The 10,969-nt window shown below is 52.9% G+C and overlaps 1 protein-coding gene across 1 annotated transcript in view; it reads right to left on the bottom strand.

The window, feature by feature from the left end:
• The window catches only part of TMEM63A (transmembrane protein 63A), a gene marked incomplete in the record, with an annotated part of 46,034 nt that overhangs the window by 16,814 nt on the left and 18,251 nt on the right, over nucleotides 1-10,969 (bottom strand). Inside the window, 6 exon segments of the mRNA XM_027775235.1 lie at nucleotides 4,172-4,309; nucleotides 5,792-5,925; nucleotides 6,005-6,128; nucleotides 6,367-6,447; nucleotides 9,585-9,655; nucleotides 10,560-10,668. Of these exon segments, the coding sequence (XP_027631036.1) occupies nucleotides 4,172-4,309; nucleotides 5,792-5,925; nucleotides 6,005-6,128; nucleotides 6,367-6,447; nucleotides 9,585-9,655; nucleotides 10,560-10,668 (657 nt within the window).

Genomic DNA, 10,969 nt, shown 5'->3' with positions numbered 1-10,969 from the left:
TCTCTCTGGCAAGCACACACACCCTATGGCAAAAACCTCTTTAAAAAAAAAAAGAGAGAGAGAGAGAGAACAAAAGTATGGCTGGAACTTGCTCTGGCCTCTTGCCCCCATGAAGGACGGACCCAGAAACCAAGTGCAGGAAGGACTACAAACTGAAGAGCAAAACTGACAGGGGCTGAATGAGAGCCAGCAAAGAGGAGTGCACAAAGCTCATTCTGTGCAGGGAGCTGAGGCAGGGCTGGTCAGGCAGCCATGCTGGGGCCTCTGAGGGTACCCTCACTCTCGCCTCGGTGCTCAAGGCTCACCTGGGCCCTGTGGGCATGTCTCAGCTCACCAGCATGTCCCTAGGCTGTGACCGACCTAAGGCTGCACTGCCCAATACTGTAGCCACTGCCACATGTGGATACCCAGCGTGGAGAGGGGACTGGTCTGAATTGAGAGCTACTTGCTAGATGTGTGAAATACACACCAGATTTCAAAGACTAAGTATGGAAAAGAGAATGTAAAAAAAAAAAGATCTGTTTTTTAAGAAATGGACTTCCTGTGGGACTAGCAGATGGCATAATGGTTACGTCACTGGACTCCCACGTAGTCGACCACAGTTCGAGTCTGGACCGAGTGACTTAAAACTCATGCCAGGCGAGGGTGGGACCAGCAGTTGGCGTAATGGCTATGTCACTGGACTCCCATGTAGTCGACTGCAGTTCAGGTCCTGGATCTGGTGGCTTAAACTCACACCAGTTGTGTGTTCATGCATGCCCAGGATCCCAAGAGGAGAATAGAGGAGAAGGGATTGTGGTGTGACAATTACCCCCTGGGGGGTAATTTCTCGCTTTCTGTCTCTCTCTTTCTGGTGGGTGCATGCACCCTATAGCAAAAACTTCTCAAAAAAAAAAAAGAAACTCATGCCAGGCATGTGTGTGTGCCCAAGATCCCGAGAGGCAAATGGAGGAGGAGGGACTGTGGCATGGCCATCCTCCCTGGGAGAGGAGGGTGATTTCTCACTTTCTGTCTCTCTGTCTCTTTGTCTCTCTGGTGAGTATACATGCTCTATAAGAAAAATCTCTCTCAAAAAAAAAGAAAAAAGAAAGAAACTGACTTCACATTACCATGATAACATTGTAGGTAGATGGACAGGCCCACACGGCAGTTCTCCCTTATCCGTGGGGGTAAGTACAGCTAAGACCCCAGTGGATGCCTGAAATCTCGGCTCGTACTGAGCCCTAGACTGTTTTCTCCTACACATACATACCTATGATGAAGTTTAATTCATAAACTAGGCACAGGAAGAGATTAGCAACGATAACTACTAATGAAACAGGACGTACAATAACACGCCATACTGACAGTTAGATGAACGTGGTCTCCCTCTTACTCTCAGAATATTAAACTGTGGCTGACCACAGGCAACTGAAGCTGCAGAGAGCAAATCTGCATCTGAGGATAAGGCCCACTGGGCTATTCACATTCATTCCAGCCTTTTATGGTTTTGGGGTGGTGGGGGGGGTTGTTCCTTTGCCAGAGGGTGTGTGCAGTCACTAGAGAGAGGCAGAAAGAGATGGAAAGGAAGAGGGAGAAAGCACCCCGCCATGGGGCATGGTCAGGCTGAGGCCCTTCTCCACTTCTCTCTCCTGTCAGGGTGTGGGGCATACGCGCATACAGCCTGGCCTGTTTTTCAAGCCACTAGGTCCAGGACTCAAATCACATGGTTAGTTGTATAGTATCTGGTTCTCAACCACCAGGCCACAGGGCTGACCCTTCCACCTGCTCTGTTTTGCTGTTTTTGTTTATTTGCTCTGTGTGTGTGTGTTTAGAGAGATTTTTGCTGTGTGTGTGTGCTTGTTTAGAGCGATTTTTGCTATAGGGCATGTGAGTTTGCTAGAGACAGAGAGACAAAAAGCAAGAAATCCCCCCCCAGGAGGGATGGCCACACCGCAATCCCTTCCCCTCCATTCTCCTCTCGGGACTTCGAGCATGCACGCACATGTACCCAGCATGAGTTTCAACCCACCAGGTCCAGGACTTAGACCATAGTCAACCATATGGGAGTCCAGCACCTTGACCACTATGCCACCTGCTGGCCTCATTTTTTAATTTTTTTAATTTGCTACAGAGCACATGCCCTTGCTGGAGAGAGAGACACAGAGAGGTGGGGGAGTGAAAAAACACCCCCTATGGGATATGGCCACACCACAACCCCTTCTGCATCTCCTTTTAGGATTTTGGGCATGTCCACACATACTACTGGCATGCACAGGTGCCTGGTGTGGTTTTTTAAGTTGCCAGGTCCAGGATCTAAGCCATGCAGTTGGCCATGTGGGATCCTGCCACCTTAGCCTCCATGCCACCTGTTGGATCCTTCTTTTGACGAGGAAATTAAAATAGCATATGTAGCTATGCTACATTTCTGCAGGACAGGGCTTCGGTGCTAGGGAGAAATGCTGGCGGGCTGCATGGTGTGATGCCTCCGTCGGGCCACACTGACCACGTCCCCAGACTATGGCCCAGAGAGTTGCAGGAGATATGTGTAGGTCTGCTCTGCATGTCAGCCACACCTGTGCTGTGGGTGACAACGGGGTGGCCACTAGGAGCCCAGGTCTCTTCCCATCCCTTCCCTAGCCCAGGAGCTCACCAGCAGATGTCCTCGGGGTAAGCGGCAAAGGTGACTGTCCACTTGGAGATGCACAGCTCCCTGCTGTAGGGGGAAGGCTGGGGCTCACCTTTGCACCGGAGGCCCTGACATTTGCAGGCATTGAAGTCCTTCAGGATGCTGCCGGGAGATGCACACCTGGTCAGGGCAGCCCACCCAGGCGCCACCTATGTACGTGGCACAGTAGCCTGTGACACAGGATCTTTGCCGTATTATTATTATTTGATTATAATGCCAAGAAAGAGGTGCTGTGATTGGGACGCCATGTGAGAATGTCGCTGAATTCTCGCTACAATCCAGCAAGCTCAGGAAGAGAGCAAATCTGCATCTGAGGATAAGGCCCACTGGGCTATTCACATTCATTCCAGCCTTTTATGGTTTTGGGGTGGGGGGGGGTTGTTCCTTTGCCAGAGGGTGTGTGCAGTCACTAGAGAGAGGCAGAAAGAGATGGAAAGGAAGAGGGAGAAAGCACCCCGCCATGGGGCATGGTCAGGCTGAGGCCCTTCTCCACTTCTCTCTCCTGTCAGGGTGTGGGGCATACGCGCATACAGCCTGGCCTGTTTTTCAAGCCACTAGGTCCAGGACTCAAATCACATGGTTAGTTGTATAGTATCTGGTTCTCAACCACCAGGCCACAGGGCTGACCCTTCCACCTGCTCTGTTTTGCTGTTTTTGTTTATTTGCTCTGTGTGTGTGTGTTTAGAGAGATTTTTGCTGTGTGTGTGTGCTTGTTTAGAGCGATTTTTGCTATAGGGCATGTGAGTTTGCTAGAGACAGAGAGACAGAAAGCAAGAAATCACCCCCCAGGAGGGATGGCCACACCGCAATCCCTTCCCCTCCATTCTCCTCTCGGGACTTCGAGCATGCACGCACATGTACCCAGCATGAGTTTCAACCCACCAGGTCCAGGACTTAGACCACAGTCAACCATATGGGAGTCCAGCACCTTGACCACTATGCCACCTGCTGGCCTCATTTTTTAATTTTTTTAATTTGCTACAGAGCACATGCCCTTGCTGGAGAGAGAGACACAGAGAGGTGGGGGAGTGAAAAAACACCCCCTATGGGATATGGCCACACCACAACCCCTTCTGCATCTCCTTTTAGGATTTTGGGCATGTCCACACATACTACTGGCATGCACAGGTGCCTGGTGTGGTTTTTTAAGTTGCCAGGTCCAGGATCTAAGCCATGCAGTTGGCCATGTGGGATCCTGCCACCTTAGCCTCCATGCCACCTGTTGGATCCTTCTTTTGACGAGGAAATTAAAATAGCATATGTAGCTATGCTACATTTCTGCAGGACAGGGCTTCGGTGCTAGGGAGAAATGCTGGCGGGCTGCATGGTGTGATGCCTCCGTCGGGCCACACTGACCACGTCCCCAGACTATGGCCCAGAGAGTTGCAGGAGATATGTGTAGGTCTGCTCTGCATGTCAGCCACACCTGTGCTGTGGGTGACAACGGGGTGGCCACTAGGAGCCCAGGTCTCTTCCCATCCCTTCCCTAGCCCAGGAGCTCACCAGCAGATGTCCTCGGGGTAAGCGGCAAAGGTGACTGTCCACTTGGAGATGCACAGCTCCCTGCTGTAGGGGGAAGGCTGGGGCTCACCTTTGCACCGGAGGCCCTGACATTTGCAGGCATTGAAGTCCTTCAGGATGCTGCCGGGAGATGCACACCTGGTCAGGGCAGCCCACCCAGGCGCCACCTATGTACGTGGCAAACGGGGACTAAGAGCAGGAGCCTGTGACACAGGATCTTTGCCGTATTATTATTATTTGATTATAATGCCAAGAAAGAGGTGCTGTGATTGGGACGCCATGTGAGAATGTCGCTGAATTCTCGCTACAATCCAGCAAGCTCAGGATTGCACACCGACTTTACAGATAAGGAAGCAGGCTCTGCATGGCGGGTCTGCCTTCCCGTCTGCCCCCAGCACCCTTGCTGTCTGCGCTGCGCCTACACGAGCTCCCCCACAGACTGCCCCACTCCTCCTGCTCAGGAAGCTGCTCTGACATGTTCCTCCTGCTGGCCCAGCGGCTTCGCCCTTCCATTCCCGCATTTCGTCCTCAGCACGGAGAGCAGCGTGAGAGCACATGACGCACTGCCTGTTTCCAAATTCCCTCCCCAGGACCCCCGCCTCGCCCCTCACCATCTCAATGGGTCCCACCCTTTCCACCCGTTGCCTTCTGTGAAGAACCCACCAGCCCCTCTTCTGCTGTCTGAGAACATGTTCCTCTTTCCACCGGCCTCTTCCTGCCCCAGCCTTGCCTCAGGGTCTGAAGTGGGACATCCAGGAGGCCATTCCTAGGGTCATGGCGCTCAAGACAGGGGTAGCAGGGGAAGGGGCATTGGCTTGACCAGCTCCTTTCTGCATCCCTCTCCTGACCCCAGCCTTGCTGTTCCCAAGATGGGATGCCACTGAGATCCCACGCATAGACTCGTTTATGAGCTTATAACCCCCTGCCAAGGGGCACTATCAAAAGCCACTCCTGGGGCCTGGCAGTGACACAGAGGAAAAGCATGATGCTCTCTGGCCCGTGTGGGAAGGTTCCAGGTTTATGCCCGGAGACCTCCCTGAGTACACCAGGCACACGTGCTCATGGTCCAGGGCTGCTGAAACGGGGGTGGCCCACAGCATGAAGATCCTGTTGGGGATGCTACCTCTGTGTCTCTGTCTGGTTCTCTCACCCACACCCATGGGAGAAATAAACAAACCGGAAGGGAGGGAGGGAGGAGAGAGGGCAGGAGAGAGGGAAGAGAGACTCCTTACTCCCCAGGGCCAGGCTCCCCATAGCAGTGACCACCACTGAGTGCCCCCAGGGGCTCTCCCCCATGGCTTTGCTGTTGTGGGAAGACAGGAAGCCCATGGACAGAAGGCCCTCGGTTCCAGTCGGATCTACAAAAGGAGGACACTTCCATCCCACTCAGCACAACGCTGGGACACAGAGCGGACGAGATGAACCCCTGCAGCAGCTGGCAATGAGGCCATATCGGCCTGCGAGGGGGTCAGCGAGAAGCCCACCCCAGCTGCACCACACGCAGCTCCCGCCAGCTCTCATATGAACATGACCAAACTCACCAAAGAGGGAGAGGAAGTTACTGGGAGGGGGACAGAGAGCCAGGGACACACCCACACTCACTAGGTGGCCATGGACTTCTCTTGGAAGGTGACAAAAGCCATTCCCAGGGGCTGGTCCTGAACGTGGCCTTCCTCCTCGGTGATCCTCGCCTGCAGCCTGTCGTTCATGCGTGTGTAGTAAGAGACGGCATCCTCCTGCCAGAAGACACACCCCCCAGGATGACATGGCCCTGTGTGGCAGTGCCCACACTCCCAGCCGGGGATGAGCTCTTACCCACTCGCACCACTGCACTTCACAGCAGCAGAACTGGCCGCAGGGCTTGGGGTTGATGAGGGTCCGCTGGCCCGTCTTCGCCTGCAGGTTTGTGTAATATGTCAGACTCTTCTCAGTCTTCTTCCTGCCGTGCCAGGGTCGGGGAGCACAAATTGCAGACAATTCCTTGGCACTGACCCCACACCCACAGTTCAACCAGCAGTCACAAGGAGAGATGGGGGAGTCCAGCTTTCTGAACGAGGGGCCGCTGTCCTCCCTTCCCAGCCAGGGGACCCCAAGCCAGCAGGGAAGGAGGTGTGTACCCGGCAGGGAAGGGGTCGGAAAGCTGCAGGCCAGCTGGAGCCAGGCCTGCCCCTGCTTACCTCTCCTTGCATAGGTAGATCAGCTTGGCCACGTTGTAGCACAGCTGCACGTCCACCACCTCGCACGTGGGATACGCATCCCTGCAGCCAGGGTGGCCGAGGCAAAAGACAGCCATTGAGAAAGAGAACACTCAGGCAGGGCAGACCCCAGAGCCCGAGGGGGAGAATGGCACAGCAGTCATGCTGCTTGCTTTTGGGCCAAGAGGCCCTCCTTTCTCTGTCTTTTACCATGAAAAGGGAAATGGGGGGGGGGGCTAGCAGATGGTTAGGTCACTGAACTTCCACATGGCCGACTGCAGTTCAGGTCCTGGACCCGGCAGCTTGAAATTCATGCTGGGCACATGGGTGCACATGCCCAAAATCCCAAGAGGAGACTGTAGGAGAAGGGACTGAGGTGTGGCCATCCACCCTGGCGGTGATTTCTCACTTTCTGTCTCTCTGTCTCTCTGGCCCTATAGCAAAATTCTCTCTTTAAAATCAATAAATAAAGGGGGGATTTTGAATTGAATACGAAAGGGCCCCTCTGAATAGCATGGAGGCAACTGCCTGACCCTGACAAGCTTAGACTCACTTGAGGGCTTTCAATCAGCTAGCACTTCCATGAACACACCCGTCACCCCTCTGGTCCCCCGAAGGACAACAGACGTGCTGTTTGCTCTAGGTCAGCCTCTACCTTCCGCCATCACCAAACTCCCATTCGATCTGTAACCTTTTCGAAGGTGATAGACCTTGTAGAGCGTCAAAGGCAAGCAAAAGACCCTCAGTCCAGAAAACGTCTACACATTAACAACCAGCAAAGTCTGTACATACTTACTACCGGCCATTTTAACCTGTGAGGCTTTGTCCCCATTTTATAGAGCAAACCAAGGCCCACAGAGGTTAAGTGGCTTATGCCCAAGGTGACAGAGTTACTGCAGGTCTAAACCCAGAGGTAAATACAGACAGCCCCTCACATACACACCCATACACACAGCTGGGGATTCCCAAGACAGGACCACGACAATTGTCACCTCCTCCATGCCAGGTTACTGTTGTGGGCGTTAGGAACAGAGCCTGCATGAGCTTATAGAAGTGAGAGAGAGCCCACAGCCACAGCACTCACCACAGCCTCCTAAACTGGAACAGTGTGGCCATACAATGTCCACATGGGATGGGGACTTCCTCTTTTCTCCTTAATGCTATACATTAAGTGGGACCACTGTTTCCAAATGTTCCCTAGCAGCCAGGTTGGGGAGCTGTTTCTTTCTTTCTTTCTTTCTTTCTTTTTTTTTTTTTTTGGAGGGGGGAGAGGTTTTTGCTATAGGGCGCATGCGCTCACCAGAGAGACAGAAAGCGAAAAATCATCCCCCAGGGGGTATGGCCGTGCCTCAATCCCTTCTCCTCTTGGGATCTTGGGCACGCACGCACATACACCTGGTGTGAGCTTAAGCCATCAGGTCCGGGACTTGAACCACAATCGACTACATGGGAGTTCAGCAATGTAGCCATTACACCAACTGCTGGTTCCAAGGTTGGGAGCTGTTTCAAGGAACAGGGAAAAAACGATTCCAGTAGAGTGTTCATACACAGTGAATATTGTTAAAATACTTGGAACTTCTGAGGAAGAGGTTAGTCAATAAATTTGGAACACCCGTAGCAAGGTGCCTGCTTCATAAATATTTCAAAGTTCAACTGTTGCCAACCCCTAGTTCAAGTTAGCGACCGGTGAACTGATAAGGAATGAACACTCACTAAGGCCTCACTCCCAGACTGGCCCTGAAGACCTGCTCACCACCCGCTCCCCGCCCCTTTTCCGATGCTCCCCAGCAGCCCCGTCACCCCTGTCACACAGTCTCCTCCTGGCAGGGCCTTTCCTCCAGCTTCCACCTGCAGGAATTGGCGCAGACACTCAGCGGGGGCTGTGGGAAAGGAGCTTCTGCCAGGCGGAGTCTGGCCTCAGACAAGGAGTGTCCCACAACAGACACCTGCTGAGTGGGTGGATGAGCCAACAGAGGCAGACGGGCACAGTCCTACTTCTGAGACTCCAGATCTGTGAGTCAGGGCCAAAGCTCGGCTTGTGTAACGGGGTCTTCAAAAAGCTCATGGAAATGTGTACTAAGCCAGTGCTTGGATATGAAAAACGATGTAGTACCAAAATGAGCTCACGGAGCCAGAAGCGAGCACAGCAGTAAGACACGATGCTCTCCAAGGCTGACCCGCACGGGAAGGCTCTAGGTTTGCCACCGTGGACCTCCCTGAGTACCCTAGGGTCTGGGTTGACGGAAGGTAGTGGAGGGCTGTGGCAACAAGACCACATTGGAGTGCTTCCTCTCTCTCTCGCTCTCTCTGTCTCTCTCTCTTTCTGTCTCTCTCTCTCTTTCACTCATGGAGGAAATAAACTTAAGAAAACAAAACTCACAGTTTTTTTAATAGGTTTTTTCTGCTTCCTCTCTCTCTCGCTCTCTCTGTCTCTCTCTCTTTCTGTCTCTCTCTCTTTCACTCATGGAGGAAATAAACTTAAGAAAAAAACAACTCACAGTTTTTTTAATAAGTTTTTTGTTTTGTTTTGTTTTGTTTTGTTTTTTTGCCTTGGTGCATATGCGCTTGCCAGAGAGAGACAGAGCCAGTGAGACGGATTGTGAAAAATCACCTCCCAGGGAGGATGGCGATGCTACAACTCCCTTCTCCCTCATTCTTCTCCCGGGATCTTAAGCACACATGCATACATGTCTAGCATCATTTTCAAGCCAGGTCCAGGACTGGAACCGGGTCCAGGACTGGAACCACCGTCTGCCGTGTGGGAGTCCTGCGACATAACTGCTCTGCCATCTGCTGGCTCCAAGAACTCATACCTTGATTCCATTTTCCATGAACTTTTTGAAGTCCCCACTTGTCTCTATCCTGCAAAACCGATGCTGAGAACCCCAAGGTGAACTGTTTTCTTTTTCCCCTGTACGCTCAAGTTGTTTATTTGCACCTGCTCCCCAGACGGAACTTGGGACGTTCCAGTCATCTCAGGCATCCAAGGCTACTTGTAGACAATGGGCCACCTGGCCACCGCCCCTGCACAGCACCAGCGGAGCCGGCCCAGGGCAGCCATTCGATACGCGTGTGGCAGGAACTTCTCAGATCTCACCGAGTGGAAGACTAAGGCGCTCACCTACGGTGGCTGCCCATGGGACTGTGCCGATCCCTCTGGGAGAGGGCTTGGCTCCCTTCCACCCCTCTGCCCTGCTTACCGGAAGTGACTCTCCACCGTCTCCTTCCTGGCATCTCGAGGGAGTCCTGTGATGAACAGAGTCCGTCTCAGCTGCCAGAGAAAGTACCAGAGAGAAAAGTCAGTTTACAGGGGCCCAGGTGTCTTACCCTGTCTAAGTCTCCTGAAAGAGAATGGTGGGAAATAAAAGGGCTCAGCCTTTCTCCTTCTGCAGAGCCTGTGAGAGCCCCGGGCATGCCATGCACGCAGCATCATCCTCCAAAAGACACATCTTCAGAGCAATCTGTGAGCCTCCTCTGCATGGCGGGAGACTGAGAAAGAACCCGGAGAGGGGAAGAGATTCAGATGGTGCTGCACAGCAGAGAAGGACTCAGGCCTGGAACCAAGTCAGAGAAACTCCCCTCCCAGGTCAAGGTGTGGTTGCAAAGACAAGGAGCTGCTCTCAAACCAAACTTCTTAAAAGTGACTTAGCATCAGTAATCACAAACCCGAACCCCACCAATCAAAGGGCAAGTTAGGGGAAAAATGTTCAAATCTTAAAGCAATTCACTAGAAAAAAATTTTTTTGGAGAAGGTTTTGCTACAGGGTGCATGAGCTCACCAGAGAGACAGAGAGAGACAGAGACAGAAAGCGAGAAATGACCCCCCAGAGGGGATGGCCACACCGCAATCCCTCCTCCATTCTCCTCTTGGGATCTTAGACACGCATGCACATGCGCCCCGAGTGAGTTTAAGCCACAGGATCCAGGACTTGAACCGCGGTCAACTACATGGGAGTTCAGCCACATAGCCATTACGCTAACTGCTGATCCTGCAATTCACTAGAAAATTTTTAAAAAATTAAAAACCTATGCAAGCCAGATAGATGCCACACAGGCCCCGCCTTGAACTCACTGCTGTCACAGTCCTGTGGCCTAAGCCTGGGAGATCACACCTCTCTGACTCCCACCTGAGCCTCTCCCTATCTTGCATGGACCCCAGCCCCAGCTTCACTCACCAGATTCTCCTCTTTGTACTTGATGGACTGGGTGTGGTGCCGCATGAAACCCACGGTGAGGAGGAGGTAAACGACAGCGAAGATGGTGTGCAGCCAAAGGAGGTCATTGCTGCGGGGACAATGGGAACCATCAGGCTGGGCTTCCAGGGAGAGGATGGGGGTGCAGGGCTCAGGCCAGTTACCCATAGCTTCATCGCAACAGATGCCCCCAGCGGAGGAGGTCACGTGCCAATGCCCTCAACCACAGTAGGCACTTCCATGAGGTCCCAGTCCCTATCCTGACAAATGAACTCCAGACCCACAGGGCCCTCCGTGTTTCATAAACGCCCCGCAATACAGCACTGCTGTGGCAAGTTCGTGCCACGGCCCAGCCACATACTTACTACCTGCAAGGGGCCTTCAGACATTAA

Source organism: Tupaia chinensis, unplaced genomic scaffold (assembly GCF_000334495.1).
Source record: "Tupaia chinensis unplaced genomic scaffold, TupChi_1.0 Scaffold000532_1, whole genome shotgun sequence".
NCBI lineage: Eukaryota > Metazoa > Chordata > Mammalia > Scandentia > Tupaiidae > Tupaia > Tupaia belangeri.
The sequence above is the reverse complement of the archived record's forward strand: the minus strand, read 5'-3'. Positions and strand labels throughout refer to the sequence as shown.